Here is a 19,265-nt window from a genome sequence, read left to right as displayed (position 1 = left end):
GATGGTCAGCTGTGATAGTAGCATTTGACACCCTCCAGCTTTGTGCAGATGTAAATGCCTTCACCAGGCATGAAGCTCTGTGATGGTGCCCAGAGCAGCCAGTGGGTGTTTACAGTTTAATTGTGCTTATTTTACACTGGAACTGCTCCAGGGATTTGCTCCTGAATTACTGGCATGGGAGTGTGAGGGCAGGATCCAGGCTGGACATCACTCTGGTGTATCATCCCAGTTCAGTGAAAGATGCAGTGCTCTTGTGGGCAGTGGAAAGTGTACATCATGCTGTTACAGTAGATATAAATCAGGGAGCATCAGAGCTGTGAAATGGGCACAATGCAAGGTATACATCGTGGTTATATGGATGCAAGCAAGAGGAAAATGGGAAATTTTAGGCCAGGAGAATGCCATATGTGCCCTAACTCCAAGCAGGATATAAAAACTGTTTATTGCCCATAAGAATGTTACAGCAGTCTTCTATAGGACCTTCTTAACAGTACTGGGGATTAACACGTCGTGCTTTCAACCCAGCTATCACACTGTAAAGTTTTATATGCATTTGGTGCAGGAAAAAACAACAGCAGAGTCTAGGGAAAAAGAAAAGTGGCTATCTCCTGATGTTCCTTTCTATCAACTTTGTTTGTAATTCTCTGTGCAAATGATTTTCTACTACAATCACAATTGTGTTTTGGGTTTTTTTTCTCCTCACTAGACTCTAGGATTATTCAATGGATAACTTGATCCAACAGGGATTCAATCTTCCAATGTGAAATAGTAAGACAATGTTTTCTGGAGGATTTTTGCCTTACTCAGAAACTGAAAGGTATGTGCATCTTTGAGTACTCCAGTAAAATGAGATATGTTTTCTTCATCCTAAAGCCAGAACCTAATTGGGTAGGCAAGAAAAAGAGGGAGAGTCACCTCAAAAGTAACAGGAGTTAAGGGGAATTATTTGAATGTAAAAAGCTGCACCAAATGCAGGATATCAACCCTATTTCTGTCATTAATCAGGAAATTAATTTCCTTGCTCTTTGATTCAGTTGGGTTTCCCATACATATTAAATAGCTACTTCCTAGAGTTCTGTAAATAGCTTTCTAGACTTTGTGGTTTTTCCTACTACTTCTTGTTTCACGCATACCATTATTTTGCCCCTGTATTTTCTGAAGCATTTTAGGAAATATGTATGACAGCCTAGAGGACACTGGGGTGAATGATTAAGAAGGGACTGAAGGAGGGTATAAAACAGCACAAGACCCAAGGTAACTTTTGAGGCATTACTGACAAACAGGATATTGAGAAGGTTTAATGAATTGCATCAAAAAGGAATAGGAAGGGGAACTGCATGTTTATTTGAACAAAGAGGAGGAAGAAGTGAGCTGCCTCTGGAGGGCCTGGTCTTCCTGGGCATTGAGACAGTGACTGCAGGAGACCTGAGGTGCAACCTTTTCTTTTTCTCTCTCCTCAGGGATGGCAGCAGTGCTATCTGAGACTCTGCCCTCTAGGTCTTTGGCTATTAATAACCACAGGATGCCTGTGCGAGCAGCCTTCAGGAGTCAAATTCACAGCACTTTGCATCAGCACTTTGTGCTGGGCAGAGCTTCCCTGCACCCAGGCACCCTGGGAGAGGGGGGCTGCTGGACAAGCCTCCCCAAGCAGCAACCAGAGACAGGCTGGGAGGAAGAAGGCACTGCTGAGCTCTGGGGCAGGTGTGTGAGCTGGTCTGAGCCTGGCACTGCAAGCCTGAGGTGAGTCGACTGGGCAGCAAAATAGTGCAGGTGCTGGAGAAGTAAAGACTGGTTTGGCTTGCAGCACCAATGACTGCTGCAAAGATCAATGCCCAAAAAGACAGAAGAATTGAAGAAGGGGACAGAGCTGAGGGAGAAAAGCCCTGGCTTTATGTATGACATAGTGAGAAGGATGGGGTTTGAGGCTCCCGCAGCTTCTGGGAGAGCTGAGAGAGCAGTAGTACCGTGTAACTCTGGACCCTGTCCAAAGAGACTGCTGCCCCTTCCCTTATACTAGACCAACTGCATGCAGTGGGTTTTTCAAGCTTCAACTAATCCTGCTGGATTAGTAAAGAAGGACAGCAGAATGGGATAGACTTGTCCTCACTGCTGCTTGGGAATTAGTGTGAGGAGCACAGCTTTCCACCGTGGCTGTCCCTTTCTGCCTTGCCCCAGGAAGTCCATGCATGCGGCATACAGATGATTTCTCTCTGTTTTGTGAGTTTTAGGACCCATCAGATGGGCCATAACCTCTCACCTCTGCTGTTTCCTGGCAGCATTGCCCCTTTCCTGTCAAGCAGGGCCTGCTTCTTTTATACAGCCAAGCAGATGTCTGGCTGCTTAAAGAGAATGTGCAGCGTGTGCGTCATGGCTGCACCTGCTCGCACTTGCTTTGGGAATACCCCAGGATGGGCTCGTTTATGATGTGAACTACACAGGCAGCATCTCAGTAAAAGGAAAAACTTGCAAATCTGAAAGAAAAACTAATCCAAGGGAGTATCTGCCAACGTGATTGGCACTGTTTTGCTGTGGCTGGGCTTCTTTTAACAGTTATCACAACTCCATCACATAAAATTATGTTGCAAAAGAAGTAACGGTGGAATGATTCTTCAGAATATCAAGGAGATAAAAATGTCTTCATCAGAAGAGTAGTATACAAACTTCCAGTTACAGCTGTTTGCTTGCTAGTTTTAAAATATAACTCATAGTTCAAAGTTTTTCAATTCTGAAACCTTAAGCAAGTAAAGTACAATGAATCACAAGGACAGAGGTAGTTAGTTATTGCTGCAGCTGAAGGTAATGGGCCTTTGCCCGTTTTTCTTTGTATTGTATCGCATTATATTAGGTAGGGATCTGTCTCCTATATGCTGTTGTTTGGACATGGACAGTGCTGAAGTGAAGGCAAGACACTTGCTCTACTTACATTATGTGTAATTACCCCTAAGAAGGACTCTCAAAAGCTGCCTGGAATGGAATTGCTGAGATTGCTCCTGATTTTTCCTGGTTTTGTAGTTCAGATCTCTCATCCTATTTGGGGACAGACATGGAGAACACTGTACCAGAAAAAATCTTCCTCTTTTCCTCTTTCCCCCTTCAAATGGTATGGGATAAGTTCAATACATAAGATACAGATGCAAGTGACTTCAAACAAATTGGGTGAACAACTTTAACAGGTTTTCCTGTGCCTTCGTCCTCCAGCCCTTCTGTAACAAAACAGTAGCAGTCATAAAAGACAGAACTACTTGGAATTTTGTTTTGTTTCTTTTTTTTTTTTTTCCCCCTTCCAAACTTACAGTCTGGTGACTTTCTGAATACCTATTCTAATTCTAAAAGGACTATCTAAATATTCAAATCAGAACTGCACATGATGCAAAGTGCTCCAAATAACTCATGGACAGACCCGAAATCTTTATCCAAAAAGATATATTACCATCAGTGATAACTGCATGTTGTTATAACATTGCATCATAGAGCAAATTTTCCAAGTGACATCCTGTTACTGCAGCACAAGATGACAACAGAGTTCCCTTACAGTACATGTGGATTCTGGGAGACTGCCTTGTTGCAATTAAATTGCCTCTTTTGGATGTCAGTGCTATAGGGCACCTTGGCAATGCTTCTGCTGGGATCTGCTACCATATTTTGTCAGAATGCTGAGTCTCCAGAGAACCCCAGAATGGCCTGCTGATGATATCCTGTATGGGATGATACCTTCCACTAGCTCCATCACGGGGAAGGGATAGAAAAGAACCTGTTTGTGAAAGGAAGGCTGTGTATCTTTTACCTGTAGATGACAACTAAAAGAGAGGCAAGAAATACATTTCCAGTGTTTCATTCTCCATTTCCTTGTGTGTTTAGAGCAAAGCAGAGAACTCTTTGTGGGAATGCCCCTTGCAGGGACTCCTGCTCCTGTTAAAAGGAAAAAGTCCACTAAACTCATTGGGAAGCTGACACATGAAGGTAAGATATGCAAAACTGCACATGTAAAAATTGTTTGGATTTCAACCTGAATTTCAGCCTTTAAAATTTCACACCTTGCCTAACTGAACTCCCAAAGCAAGACATGCAGTGAACATACCAGGAGGCAGAGCCACAAATTTTACTGAAGCCCAGCCTTTAACCATGTCACATTTTCTATCTTACAGCTGAAAAGCATTGCACACGCTCAGGCCAAAATTCGACTTAGACTGCACTCTGAAAACTTGTATTCTCCTGCAGCATTAATTTGGATGCACACCAGTGTAAATGGGCAGAAAACATGATCTTTTACAGGTGTCAATATTGCAGTGCCTAGATATATTCTATGTCGTTCTCTCTCTTACAACCTTTGTCTCATACTTGTTTTCTCTCTGTGTGAGTTTCTTTGATTCCAGCACTCGTTAGCTGAAAAAGACAAAATCTCTTAGAGAAGTTAATAGAGCAGGAAGAATATAACGTGGAACATTTTTCTTTCTACAGAATATGTGTGTATTGGGTAGGGTAACTTTTAAATAAGTGTGATGTCCTTATCTTTTCTTTACATTTGACAGCATGAGGAAGGTTTTAGAGGTTTGGAAAAGTAGACATTTGAGGCAGTACCAAGAAATCTAGCTGCACTGACTGAGATGCTTCAGGTGTGGCAGATACCCATCTAGCTCCACCCCAATGCAACTTCTCTCTGCAGATTTGCCTTGATTGCAGTTCAGAGTAAACACCAAAGATCTATATCCAAAGTGTCATCAATGTAAAAACTTGGTGCATAGATAATGCCCTAAAATCTTAATTTAGAAGATAATTTGGGTGCTTGAAGTCACTACTGATGCTAGGAAGCAACAGACGAAAGACAAAGACCAGAGTACTTCCTAAAGTGTCCCACTGTATATGTTTTGTAGCTATGCCACAAGAGGTGTCCAAGCTGAACCTGGGGAAGAAGATCAGCATCCCCAGAGATGTGATGCTAGAAGAGCTTTCTCTCCTCACTAACAAAGGATCCAAGATGTTCAAATTACGTCAGCTAAGAGTGGAGAAGTTCATTTATGAGAATAACCCTGATGCCTTCACCGACAATTCTGTGGTAAGTTGAAAATTAAGACTAAAATGCTACTCCATACACTCAGGGAAAACAGGAATGAAGTGTGCCCAAGCTCTATTCTGTTTTAATGTGTGTGGGCAGGGGGTTGGGAGGGTCTTCTAGCAAAGCAGTGAAAGAAGAAAACAAAACTACATAAATACCCAAGTTTTATTTCCTTTTGGCAGCAGCATTAGTCTCCTCTGGCAAATAATTGGTATCACACATACAGAAGCATGACAAAATTCAGTACTGAGTGATGAAGGAAGGCTGCATGTTTGGCAAGTGCTCAGAACTCAGGGCAGGGCTAATTGGTTTTGTACCCATTCCATTTCTTCTTTGCATGATGGCAATGATCCATCCAGGTCTGACTTCAGCTCCAGTAGACACAGTGCTATTTTTAGTCCAGGATACTTTTATGCTTTCTGCTGGACAGAGTCCTCTGCTAATATCTGCAAGTTCCACAAGTGAAACATCTAACCTGACTCTGAAATATTTTGAGTTAATTTGCTAGGAGCCAAGTTTGTTTTCACCTAAAACATTTTCGTTTCAGATATGGTATATAAATACAGACATTTGTTTTATTTTCCCTTTCCCCTGCATTAGTACTGTTATTTAAACTTCTTTCTACAGCTAGTTGCAGGTGTAAAGTCTTTTGGAGACACCTAAACTTTTACAAATGAAACTCTCTATTCACATGATTATCAGAATTCAGTAAAACAAACAGAAAATGACTAAGGTTTATATGCATTTTGAACATCTTCTGATGTTCTTTAAAGTTGGTTTGGTGACATTTTATCCTTTTATGGCATCTATTTTCCAGTCCAAGGAAACTCAAGGAAAACAATAAAAGTTAAGCTGAAGAAAATGTTTTGCCAAAAAAAACACACTATCTTTTAGCACTCTGATGTTTTCAAAAGTATCAATAAGAAAATATCTGTAGTTCACTTCTAGAAATGACAACTTAAAAATCAGAATGTGGAAAGATGCCTAACAAAAAAAAAAAAAAAAAAAGTTAAAAGTAAACAGTAAGATTACAGATGAGGATGACAGACCAGAGATATAACAAGCATATCCTGTGATGTTAAATTTGGCCTGTTTCTTCATCTCTTTGCGCTTTAGGTAGTTCATTTCTTCAGTCAATTATCTCCTAGAAAGAATGTGAGAATGAATGGTATATTAAACTTTGTACTCCACAGATGAACAGCCTAGAGAAATGCATGCTATTTTTATAAATACTCAGCAATCTCAGAGTTCCTAAAACATATAAGGGCCAAGTTTATATGTGAAAATCTGCTGCAGTGAGAAGTGAGAAAATAATAAATAGATGGAATAAAAAGGCTAAAGTCCAAAGTGTCAGAAATTTGAGGGTGTCACTAAAGAATGTCCAATAAGAACAATCCAAAACAAAAAAGTTGTGACAAAATGACTCAAGACTGGACATGCACAGTCACTCCATGACTAACATTACAAATGCTGATGACAATTGCTTTTCTTTTGTTAGCAGCTTTTCCTACTTTGTTTATTCATCTGCGCCGGACTTTCACTCCATACCCCTTCTGTAGTGGATCTCTCTCTTTTGTAAGAATACATCTGCCCCCAAGATCTTTTAACATGACTGTTAAGGTCCTGTGCTATGGGGAAATGTAGTTGGGGGTTAGAAAATACTCTAAAAAGCTAGGATTTTCTTTATTGCTTTGCTGTAAAAGAACCATGGCATGGTCTCCGAACAGCAGCTGGCATTCTGCTTAAAATCCTCCATGATTCGCTTACAGGTCTTCTCTCCACATCCATGGAGAGACAACAGACAACAAAACTCCATTGGTCAGTGCAGGAAGACTTCAGCCCTCACCTGGGGTCAGTTTAGTAAGATCAAAGCATAATTGTTACTGTTTTCTGGCTGCTCCACGAGCTCGCTGGTTGCATCCACTGCCTTTGCGGGTAACTATTCTCATCACGGCAGGCAGCACCGGTGAGCAGCTTTGCTGCAGTCAGACCATTAAGAAAGGCTGAGCAATCACAGCAACTGAGTCATTGTCTTGGAGAGCTGGGTGCTCTTGATCAGATAAAGGCAACAGATCTGTAGTCTGTTATCTTCGAAACCATCAGGACAGTGCCTGACCTTAGCACCAAATAACTCTCATCAAAAAGCCCTTTTGATTGCAGTATATGGTTAGCTTTCTTTTCCTTTCCTTTCCTGCCCTTCTATCTCCTTAAAGGCAGATGCAGAAAAGAAAGCTTAAATAAAAGATAACTCTGTGGGGAAGATAATGGCAGAGCAAGAAGTCCTACTGCTACACCCAGTTACTTCCCTCTCCCAATTAACTTCCATGTCCTTTGCACCCCATCCCAAAGAAGTTCTTGTGTCTGTGAGGCTGTGGGACAGAGAAGGAATTTGAAGCTGGTGGTGGGTTTTCTTCTTTTATATCATAGATTGCTTAACCGTCTTGTCCTAAAATATTCTCAGGACACACTTAAGAAAGCAGGGCAAGGCAGGTCTGGGATGGAGTATGGATTGTTTCTTTCCCACAAAAGAAGTTTACCAGCAAGATAATGTAATATAAAAACACACAGAGAGAAAGGTTATTAAAAATAAATCCAAACCATATAAGGGGTTCCAGAATAGCCTGTGCTGTAGCCATAAGCCTTCCACACAAGGGAGAAGATCTCAGCAGTCATGTGTCATTGACCCACCCTTCTGCTTCTCTCCTCCTCCTTTTCCTCCGGCCAAAAATCCACACTGGACAATCAGATCCTCCTTACTTGTAGCAGAAAATAATGTATATATTGTGTGTGCATGGATGTCAGACAGCTCCATGCAAAAGTGAAAACCTGTCACTCTCTGTCACTGCTGCAGCTCTACCCATTCAGTTAAAGGCAAACGGCAACTAAAGGCCCAGTCAAAAGGACTGACCATTCCCAACATGAGTAAAATGAAATGCACTACTACTGTAGAGCTGTTTTCAATACTGTGACTCTCTTTGCTTGCAAATATACAGTACAAGGGGAAAGTTTTAGGGAGGGGTAAGTTTGGCACCAATATCCTGCCAAACAGGGAGAATTTGGGCAACATCCTCTTTGTTTGGTCCTGCACTGGAAAAGCTGGGCTCTTCTGAACCCTGTCTAGTAAACCAGATATAGGATTTCTTCTCCTTACCCCAGGCAGTGCCACCCACAGGAACTGTGATTATCTCCATATCTCAGAGAATATTTTCAACTTCATTGTGGAGCTGCAAGATATAATTTATTACTGACTAAAGACCATGAAGAAATCCTATCTTGCTGTGTGCTCTATTACTGTATAATCTGGCCAACTAGAGAATGAGGGAAATTCACTTCATTTATTTTTTAACAGTGAAACTGAAGCATAGGGTAGGTTAATGAGTCATCCAAAATCACAGATAGGGTCTCTGTCTTGTCTTTGGATCTCCTAAATCCCACTTCACTGTTCAGCAGCTAATAGATCAGCAGTTCACAGACCTTGCCTTCATAATGCTAAATTTGTTTGGCTTCAAACACATTAAGATCATGTGAAACAGTATTTCTTAGCCCTGCAGCCTCACTCATTATTGCCCTAACTCCTTTCGACATCCCACCTCTGCTTTTGAACCTCAGTGTAAGAGCTTGCTGTCATCAAGTGGAAACTGTCTCACACCTGGCTGCCAGGCATTAAGAAAAAACTGAAAACAAAGCCATAGCTATGTGTCTTGGATGTTGCCATTACTCTTTCTTCCAGTAAGAATCCTTAAATATGGTCCTTCTGCTAGTCAAAACCTGTAGCTTGATTCGGGTTACATGTAGGAGACCTCCTTTCCCCCCCCCCCCCCCCTTTTTATGTTTTATTATCAGATCTTAAAACAATTAGGAAGGTAAAATACCCAATATCTAAAGATACAATTATGAGCAGTAGTACCTCAAAAACCACACTGACCCACAACCAAAATCCCCACCTTGGTGCTTTCTTACACTCACCCACAAGTTAAAATAAATGCAGCTTCCAGTCATGGCAAGGCTTGTATGAAAACAAACTAAAATGTGTTGGCAATTTCTGCTGGACTTCAGGTCAAGAGGTCTCTTTTAAGCTGATACTAACTGTGAAACAAAATCTAAGAAGTCTAAAGAATTGGATTACTGCTCTTCTGGATAATGGCAGGAGTCAGTCAGTACTTTTTTCAGTGCTGGACAAGAACTCAGAGCAGGCAGAAGCAGCAGGAAGAAAATGGAAGTGATTATGTTACAAACCAAAAGTGATGCTTCACAGCAGACAGCAGTACACCACCAACCTGCCTCAGAGATCATACACAGCCAGGCATGATACAGTGTCTGAAGGAAAACAATGATGGAGAAATGTTATCATGCAGCTGCTTGGTTTATTACAGGGGCATGCAGTGATGACTCTGTATGCCCCTTAATGTACTTAGATGAATGTCAATCAAGATCAGTGGAGGTAAGGTTAAAGGGGAAATGTTAGGAGAATAATTTTTTCTAGGAGTTCCTTTCTGCATGGAATGTTAAACCTCTTGAGCAAACATTACAGGATAATTGCAGGCTAAGATACAAATCTCAGGTTATGACCTAAGTGGAGCGAGCTGGGTAAGACTGTAATTCCTCTAACAAAATGAGCCTTGCTGCACTGGAGTTGCATTGATGCAGAACACCTAGAGGTCCCACTATACCCAAAGCTGTGTAAGAGTGGACATGGAGTCCAATGCATTCTTATTCAAGAAGCGACTGGAGTGGAAAAAGCAGAGTAACAGCAAAAAAGAGCCTTTTATTTTCCACAGCAATTTGTTGAAGCACTGGGAGAAAATTCTGGACCAAAATTCTGAACAAAATTTCTTTCATCCATCAAGAAAGGGTGGCAAAGATGATACAAAATATACAAACAAGATATATCTAATTTTGGGTAGCTTTAGATAAAAATTCATGTTATTTAGATGGGTAAATTGAAGCACAGAGGCAAAAAATATTTTGCCTAAGATTACACAGCAAGTCAGAAATGGACCTGGAAATAGAAAGCAGGAGCTCAACCTGCTGTGCTTCTTGGGGCAGCAAGTTAAAAAAAAAATAGCAAAGATGCTTCAACAGCTTATTTTCACCCTTTTTTAAAAAATGAGTCATAGGTTTAAGGCTATGCAATTCCAAAAGAAGGACTGAGGCCCACGCTTTGATAAAAACAGCAGGCAGTCTATGAGACTCCCCAAGTGTCTGAATTTTAAATCTCCCATCCCACCATTAAGGAGCATTTGAGTGGCTGCCACGGAGACGACACAGTCCAGTAACTTCAGAAGTGTTAGTAACTACATAGGCATCAAACATTTGGGGAGCTCTTTATCAGTGAGGTGGAAATAGAAACACATTTGGTGGCCTCAATCATTTTCTTTAGGGCACAGCAATGAGCTGAAGCACACAATGTCTCTCCTGGGGAGTGCCTGCAGTGACGTCAGGGCCTTGAGATACTTAAGAGATCTCAGCTCCATTAGTTGGATCATCTTTCATTATCTAGTTTTTATTAGGCATATGCTCTAGAGAATTCAGAATTTGTCCATCTAAGCACTCAGCCTGCAAGAGCAGGCACTTGCTAGCACTAAGGACTTCAAAGACATGAGCCAAATTTGTTTAGCCAACCCAGGAGACCCAGCATGTGAACTTGCAACAAGTGTTCTCTTATTAGAGTGGATTTAGGGATGCCGGGGACTGATAATACCCACTACGTCCAACAATGCACAGAGGGGAGGAGCCGTGTGATCTGTCCCCAGACCCAACAAGGAGAAGGTTGTCAGCCATCTCAACTGACATTCCTGGACTTCTCTCCTGGAACTCCCACCAAGACAAGTCAATCAATACTAACTGAGAGGCTAGTTTTAAGATGTGAATATGCATATATGTAAAAGTTCCACATGATGTTAGCAGTGGCCCAAGACATGCATTCTCCTCAAGTGTGAGCTCCAAAACTCTAAAACTCCACTCTAAAACTCTGACCAGAGGTCTGCTCTAAGTACTGGAGACAAAGCTGTACCTATGCAGCTTTGACTATGTTGAGACTCCTGCTTGAGGCTGTCATTCCTGAGCTCCACTGTCTTGGAAAATCTTTCAAAAATATTATTTTCCTTTTGCCTCATGTTAATTTGAGCTAAGGCAAACAATTGTGGTGACCAAAACTAAAGAAAATTAAATTTTTGTTCTAGCAGGTGAGTAGACTGGGTGTTGCATGGAAAACATGTCTTTCCTGTCTGTCTGAATGGAGTTGCCTACTTTTAGCAGATCAGATGTTTTCTCAGCAGGCCCATGAAGAATGATAAACTAGCTTAAGGCAAATCAAATTAATTTAATTTGCAGCTAAATAAGATTTAGGAGTGGCTTTCCTGATACAGACCTTCTGTTCCAGAGAAACTTCATTCCTACTTAGTGATAATACTGCAATTTAAAATAACACCAGATGACAATGATGCCCCTCCCTAGTCACATCAAATATTGCTGTGAGCAGAAACAAAACAGTCAATTTTACTGCAGCTCACGTTATGCTGGTGTTTTGTGACTTTTTTTTCTCTTGCAGGAGAGGCATGTAAGTAACCACAGGAAAGGAGAAATAAGCATTTAATTCTCAGAAAGGGCAAACTGCATGGGTGAAACTTGAAGGAAAACAGACGCAAATTCTGTTTTGAAAGTAGCTAGCAAATCAGTAGAAGCATTACCTTTGCATATATATAAATTTTGAAAATAACCTCATTCTGACCCCTAACCATCAAAATACCCTTTTTCAGTTTGCCTTTTTACAGCTACATAGCTGCCATGCATAATCGAGCAGATTGCCCTGTTAGCTCCTGTGTACAGCTTAATGCTCACAATCCTCTCCCCTCTCAGTTCTTCCTGACATTCACGGCAATGTTATCTCCTGTGTTCCTAAAAAGGGAGTTCTCTGCAGCTAGGAGAAGGACAGACGGTCCCTAAAGGCCCTGGGGGCACTAGCTCTGCCACTTCAGCCTGCAGCTGGCTGTCTGCCTGGGTTGCAGCCTGGTGACCTGCTGTGAAACCCTGGACACTGTTGTGGGAGACACAGGGAGCAGAGGGTTAGCTAATTCTGCCGAGGGCCTTGTGGGGTTTTCACTTCTTGACTATTTTTAGCTGACTGAACAGCTGGCCTTGGAAGCCTGTTTACAGCCTGGAAAGCTTCTTTTTGCTAAACTGTGCTAGGTGTAAGAGCCCTGAGAAAGCCTTAACCCTTTAAGAGCCATCTCTGAGGCTGCCTGAGATTAATTTATACAGGTAGAACCACAGCATGAGGAACCAGATTCATTCAGTGTCATTCAAGTATATTTGTTGCATCTTTGTGGATCTAACAGCCAATCTCCTAGTGCAACAGGAAAGACTGTATGTGATATATAACCCAGGTTACTTGTATTATATAGCTGTGTGGGCTGTACCACACAAGAGATATCTTTTAAAGTCTGATAGGAGTCAAGTTTTGATGCCCCTTATGACCAATATGTGAAACATTTTTCTAAATATACTATATCAGTTTCTATTCCACACAAGCATTTATTAAAGTTTCGGTGTGCAAAGACAGGATATTGTGCCAAAATGTACACCATAAGGTCAAGAATTCCTGCATGGATTGCTTGCTCTTTTACTACATACTGCAGAGATTGTGCCTTCTAGCCTGACCAAGGGAGAGTAAATGGTCTGCAAAATAAGACCAATTTAATTGTATTGATGAATACAACTTATTTTCTTTCTTACGCTGTCACTGGTTAGACTTGGTTTGCTAATTCACATACTGCTACAAACAAAACTCTTCCTTTTTGTCATTTCCCTCTTGTGGTCTTTAGGAAGTATTTTCTGTTTTCCCAGGGTGCTATCTCTTCAGTTTTTCTCAACATGTAAATTCTCCTCCCCAAGCAGACCTTCATATATATGGAAAACAGGCAAAAAGGCAGCTATGTCCCTGGCTTTTTGTCACAGATACCCTCTTGTTCTGGTGGCCTGTAACACTTAATTCCCACACTGTAATTGAGCTGGGGTTATGTTAACTTCGACATGAAAACACTTCCTTGCCCAGCTTGCTTTCCCACAGGTTAGCCAATGTTATCTCTGTTTGGACTTTTACCTGCTCTGGCAAAAGCTACATTTCCTTTCCCCTCCACCTCTATTTCATAGTCATCATTGTTGGAGACAACAACATCCTGATCCCATAAAATGACTATGAGGCGAGTGTGCTTCCATTGCCACTTCTGCTGTTCCACAGAATAAAGGGAATAACTCACATGAAGTTCTGCCATTGGCTTTGTAACAGAGACACAGAACTGGTCAGATCACAGTGACTCAGGAGTTCACATTCTGGGACCCAGCCCTGCAAACATGAATACACCATGTCCTGTAACAGAGGTTCAACCACCACCTTTTCTCCTCCCCTAGGATCACTTTCAGAAGTTCATCCCAGCAGGAGGCAGTTATGGGGAAGATGCTCATGGCTATGCCCATGGGCGGATGGTAGGAGGAATGCCAGCCGGGCAGCACGGCTCCAGTACGCAGCAGCATCCCGGGGTCCCTCCCAGGCCTGGAAGCAGAGGAGGTGCTAGAGATGGTGAAGGGGAGCATGCAGGGAAATCATCTGGAAGTGGTGGAGAAGGAGGCAATGGTACTGACAAAGGCAAGTATCTTTCTGCAAGAATAAGAAACTAAAGCTATCAGACCACATGCCAAGCCTACTCTTAAGGACAAGCAAATTAATCTAACACCTTGATTCTTCCAAACAAAGTTCCAGTGTAAAGCCTAGAAAAGTTGAACTGCTTTTAGTTTGATGGTTTTGTTTGTATGCTTCTATGTTGCTCAACCACAAGCAGAAGGCAGAAATACCCACCTTGACTGGGACCACAGAAATTACAGGAAACTTATCTGCTGAGCTCCTAAGGCTGGTTGAGCAGTAGGCCAGTACAGCCATGCCATGCCAGTGTGGCACTCCTTCCTTTCAAAGATTTCATGCTGACCACTACTGGAGAGAGTGGTATTAACCCTTTAGATCAGTAGTCTGATCTGAGTATCAGACTTGAATATCAGACCTGATTTCAAATCAAAGCTTCTACCTAAACAAAGAACACTTTTTGGATAATCTTCAGAAAGGAACAGCAATATTTCTAAAAGGTATCTGGTAACCACCACTGGGCCACTGAGGCAATATCTTTATGAGTAAAAGCAGTTTTAATTCAATTTAGTCTTTGCCTGACTTTATCCTCTGTTTAGTTTGGCCAGAAATCTCTAGAAACAAATACCTAGTATAAGAATCAGCAGATAAAACCATGACTTTAACAGTCCCTATAGGTTTTTACAAAAAAAAAAAAAAAAAAAAAAAAAAAAAAATTTGCTTTGGAACCAGGAACAACTGCCTTGAGTAACCAAATGAATGACCTGTAAAATCCAAGTTTTTTCATTTACATTATGGAATAATGTGCATTTTATATCAAAATCAGCTTTTACATTTCCTGTGAAAAAGCAATCTGTATAGACTCTTGTAGTTTTCTTACAGGAGATTTTTCTTCATTGTTATTGTGTGTGTAGGGAGAAGGGGGATTAATATCATCCTATAGCTTTCACTGCAGAGACAGATCCCCCCCTGCTTTTATGTTTCAACTCTCGCAATCAATTTGCTGGTAAACTGCTTAGTTTAAATACTTCACAAAAAAGGGCGGAGTAGTTGTTTTTATTTTTTTTAAATGAACATGAGATTCTTGTAGATGTTTGCAATTCTCTGAAAGCAGGGAACCCCAGGACTTGGCATGGTTTAAAATAAACAAGACAAACAAAGGAGGTGTGATAAAGAAGAAAGATTCAGATAATAGTGTTCATTCTTTGCCACTTACTTCATAAGGGTTTGTTTTCTACACAAAATGTAGCACCATGAAAGCACCAGAATGTCTCTCTCCATTAATCTATTATTCTCATCTGCCCTAATCAAGCTAAGCAGATGTCATTGCTCAGGAGTTTTAAGATTTATGAAGGATGAAAATATTATAAGTGTGCTACATATCAATACAAAACTTATGCTCTTACTAGCAAGGTAGTATAGGGAAGGGAAGGGAAGGGAAGGGAAGGGAAGGGAAGGGAAGGGAAGGGAAGGGAAGGGAAGGGAAGGGAAGGGAAGGGAAGGGAAGGGAAGGGAAGGGAAGGGAAGGGAAGGGAAGGGAAGGGAAGGGAAGGGAAGGGAAGGGAAGGGAAGGGAAGGGAAGGGAAGGGAAGGGAAGGGAAGGGAAGGGAAGGGAAGGGAAATGCAGAATGAAATCCCTTGTCTAAACTCATTTGCTTAATGGAGCAGCTGGAAGCTAATCTAAAATTTCTAGCAATCAAGTATCTGACTTTACAACAAAGTGCAGCTCTAGTCACTGATAGGATTTGAACTTCAAGTGAGATACCACATAATATTTAGAAACTGATTTTAGCCATCCTGAGGTGACTGAGACAGACTTGTCTCTAACATCCCCGTTCAGAAGGAGAAAAAGACGAATGTCTGTTCATGTAATCACAAAGAAAATGCCATGTCATGTCTGCTATGATCTGACAGAAAATAAAGAAAAGTAAATGAAGAAATTATATAACATCTTTCCTTATATAAAGCTTCCCCCCTGTTAGTGGAAGAGATGATGAGGTGAGGACTTTGGTTCTTTCTGTATGAGCAACCAAAAAGAATGAAAAATTAGCTTCCAAATACATGCTTTAATGCAAGTTTCTGGATGAGTGGCTCTTAGACTATGGTACTATCTGCTTTGTGGATAAGGACAGAAGTGGGGTATGATCGCCTTTTTAAAACAGAAATCTAACCATAAAAGGTTGTATTGATATAGGAGTTACAGAATCTGGAAACAAAGCTGGTGCCTCAATTCAGTAGCAGAATACAGAAGCACAATGCAGTTAAGAGTGCCATCTAACTAGACTGTTTTAACTTCTTCTGTTTACAGATGGGAAGTCAGGAGGCAAAAAAGTTACTATATTTAAAACTTATATTTCCCCTTGGGAACGCGCGATGGGTATCAGCCCTGAGGACAAAAGTCAGTTCTCCACGGACTTACTGTCATACAGCCCCAAAGCTGATTTCCCCCACTACAAGTCTTTTAACCGGTAAGTCTTCTTAGATGTTCAGTGCAGTTTGTTTAGCAAGAGAAAACACAATAATGCTGACCATAGCCCTCCTGTCTTGTGCACTGTAAATAAGTTTTAGCTGCACGTCATTCTGCTTAGCACAATCTCCGGTGGATGAAATGTTCGGAAGACTACAAAGACAAAATATGTTAAGAGCTAGGGATTTTAATTCAGATTATGCACAGAAAATCTATGCAGTTGGATAAGAGGACTTTAATCCTATTTGCCTTTCCTTCTCTCTCCATTTGACCAGGGGATGTAGTTTGCCACTGTTTTTTACTGCAACCCTTTGAAGTTCAAGAGGTCATGAAAAATATTTACAATCAGCAGCCATATACTGCACATATTACAGCACTTCATATACAAATCAGGGTGTTTCTGCTGTTTCTGATAAGCACTGAAAGTTTCACAAATATTTGTAGAGCAGCAACAAATTTTTGTTAACCTCTCTAAACAATTTTGTCACCCACCTCCATAGCCTGAGGACATCAGCACCAAGAACAAACCCACATCCCACTCATTTCTGCAATAATGTAGTCTCTGCCTGCTACATGTACAGACAACTAACAGGTGTGAAAGGTGTATGGTTTGATGGAGATCGATGCAACAAGGGTGAAGGAAGTGCACAGCAGCGTGTGTGTGTTCACATAATTTTTAGTACATGGGCAATGGATACATCTATGTTCTCATGAAGGATTTGTTGGCCAACCACAAGAGTAGCACAATTTAAAATCTTGATAACTTTGACTATTTATTTTATAAATCCTGTTGTTTACCTATGCTCTGTTTGCTAACTCCATGTATTCTCCTGTGCCAGGACTGCCATGCCTTATGGGGGTTTTGAAAAAGCAGCCAAACGGATGACCTTCAAAGTGCCTCAGTTTGATATCTGCCCTTTGCTCCCAGAATCTCTGATGATATATAATCAAAATTTCAGCAAAAGACCCTCCTTCAACAGAACCCCAATTCCTTGGATGCCTTCAGGAGACTTCTCAGAGTATCAGACTGCAGTCAATGTGCCAGTGAGTGGTGAAACAGAAGAGTTGTAAATCCCCACTGCCAAGACGTTCCCTTTTTTCTCAGCCCTTTCTATATGCAAGTTGATAGTAAGGAGTGGAAAAGCGCAACTCTAGTTCTGTTAGCTCTTTCTTTCTTTTGCCTGTAGCCAAGACAAGTCCCAAGCAGGTTCTAAACTTCTCTTCACTGTATTGTTAATCTAAATCAGACACAGTTTGAGGAAAAGCTGCTTTTTATTCACCAGCACATAAGAGGCCAAGACTAAGGAAGTGTTTTTCTGTTTAGCAATGCTACATGCTGCCTGTCTGTTTGATAAGAAATCTGTTTTGTCATGTGTTAACAAAAAATAAAACACCAAGATGAAAAACATCTTTTGTGTTTTCTCCTTAAAAAGTGCTGCTGAAAGAATTTGGGGATTAGCAATAACAAAAGATTCAATCTCACAACAAGACTGTTAGCCTGGGATGAAAGATCAGGGACTAACGGGGATGGTCATAAGATTTATATACATCCAGATGGCTTGGAAAAATACTGCCAAAGTGATGGGGAAGAATAATGACTTTGAGAGGAAATTAGAACAACATCAGAAATGAAATAGCAAGTCAGCCTGTCAGCAAAACAAACAGCTTAAAGTATTTCACTGAGACCTAAGATTCCCCAGTTCTCCAGAGTACAAACTAGGTGACAGCTTAATCAGTTTTTTAGTTCTTTTTTTTTTTTCTTCTATTTTTTTACAGCGAACATAAAGTTAATAGGTTGGGAAGCAACAGAGGAACACCCAAGTAAGATGGCTTGCCTATAGTCACAGAGCAAGAAAACAAATGCTTTAATAACAACAGAGCTAATTTGACACCTACCACAGTGCATTACTTATTCAAATACACACCATCAAAGTCTATTCCATTTCTTGCAGCAGTTTCAGCAATGCCACACAAATAGGAAGAAAGGCAGGAGCTGTGGAAAACCACTAAAAATTCCGGCTTGGAGACTGGTTTGGAATTCTGTTCTGGTGCCTCAACATTTCCTCTTGTAAGCAGGGCTGAACAGCTTATTCATGGGGACAGCTTCCACTGAAGTACTTTTAATTTAGGAGTTTTTCCTTCTTGTCTAGAAATTCCTGCAGCCGTGTATTTGATTTTTATTCTGTCGGGATAGTTATGTGGTTGTCTTTATTACACACCTCTATAAAGTTACTGACAGGGCTACTGTGAGATCTTTTTAAAATTATGCTAATAGTAAGCATTTATTATATATCCTATTATATTATTAAGAGGTATCCATAACTCAGTTCTGTGACCAAACTTAAAAATATTAAGGTGCTACTTTGATCTGGAGAACATTTCAACAAAAATGAAAAAGCTCTGTTTCAGCTCTGTTTGGAGATAATTTTGCTGTTTTCCAGTATTTTAAATCAATCTAGCTTTTCAATTGCATTGTAATTAGGGAGGATGGATTTCTTTTTCAGTTCAAAAGTACTTTAATACAAGAATTCAGTCCACAATGACAAAGCTAGAAATTCAGAAAGTCAGAGGAAATTTCAGAGAAAATAAGGTGATATTAAGCAAAATATTCACCCAATAAATAAGCCATTTATTGCCTCTCCTTTTCTGACAGATTTTATCCTACTGCAATATAGAATTACATGATTTTTTTTTGAAAAAGTGAAATATATTATGCTTTTGGGTAAGTATGTCAGGAATAGCAGAAACAAGATAGTTTGGTAGCCATGTGTCACGATCTATTTTCAGCAGCAGGTATTCCAGATCATGGGCCAGTTAAGGAATGTCAAGGTGCAGAGAGGACTGGCTGCTCTGAGGAGGGGTTGTCCCAAACAATCATAGCACAGGTCTCAGGTCCACCCAGGAGACAAGAGTGCAGGCCAGCACCTCAACAACATCGCTCACACAAGGTGCCCCAGGACTGGATCTGAGCTTAAAAGAGATTTCTGGGCCATAAGTGGGGTGAAGGTCCCAGATGAGCTTAGTCAGGTCCAGGAAGGGCAGCACACAGGGTGCACACAGGACAACGACAGCAAAATGTTTGGGAATGCCAGTAGAGTCACAACAACCAC

General features: G+C 40.9%; 1 protein-coding gene and 1 long non-coding RNA gene across 4 annotated transcripts in view; one reads left to right on the top strand and one right to left on the bottom strand.

The window, feature by feature from the left end:
- Positions 1 to 19,265, bottom strand: part of LOC128810986 (uncharacterized) — a 59,274-nt gene that overhangs the window by 35,431 nt on the left and 4,578 nt on the right. The window lies entirely within an intron of this gene.
- Positions 1,636 to 17,543, top strand: MYOZ1 (myozenin 1). 2 transcript variants are annotated; one of them, XM_053984205.1, is made up of 6 exons: positions 1,636 to 1,740; positions 3,859 to 3,960; positions 4,872 to 5,053; positions 13,463 to 13,697; positions 15,997 to 16,156; positions 16,995 to 17,543. In XM_053984205.1, exons 2-6 carry the CDS (start codon positions 3,885 to 3,887, stop codon positions 17,224 to 17,226), a joined length of 885 nt encoding a protein of 294 aa, XP_053840180.1. In that variant the 5' UTR covers positions 1,636 to 1,740; positions 3,859 to 3,884; the 3' UTR covers positions 17,227 to 17,543. The 2 variants fall into 2 exon arrangements, with proteins under 2 accessions (XP_053840180.1, XP_053840182.1); XM_053984207.1 differs by lacking the exon at positions 3,859 to 3,960.

The sequence above is a fragment of the Vidua macroura genome, chromosome 8 (assembly GCF_024509145.1).
Source record: "Vidua macroura isolate BioBank_ID:100142 chromosome 8, ASM2450914v1, whole genome shotgun sequence".
In the NCBI taxonomy this organism is placed as follows: domain Eukaryota; kingdom Metazoa; phylum Chordata; class Aves; order Passeriformes; family Viduidae; genus Vidua; species Vidua macroura.
This window is presented reverse-complemented; position numbering and strand designations above follow the sequence as displayed.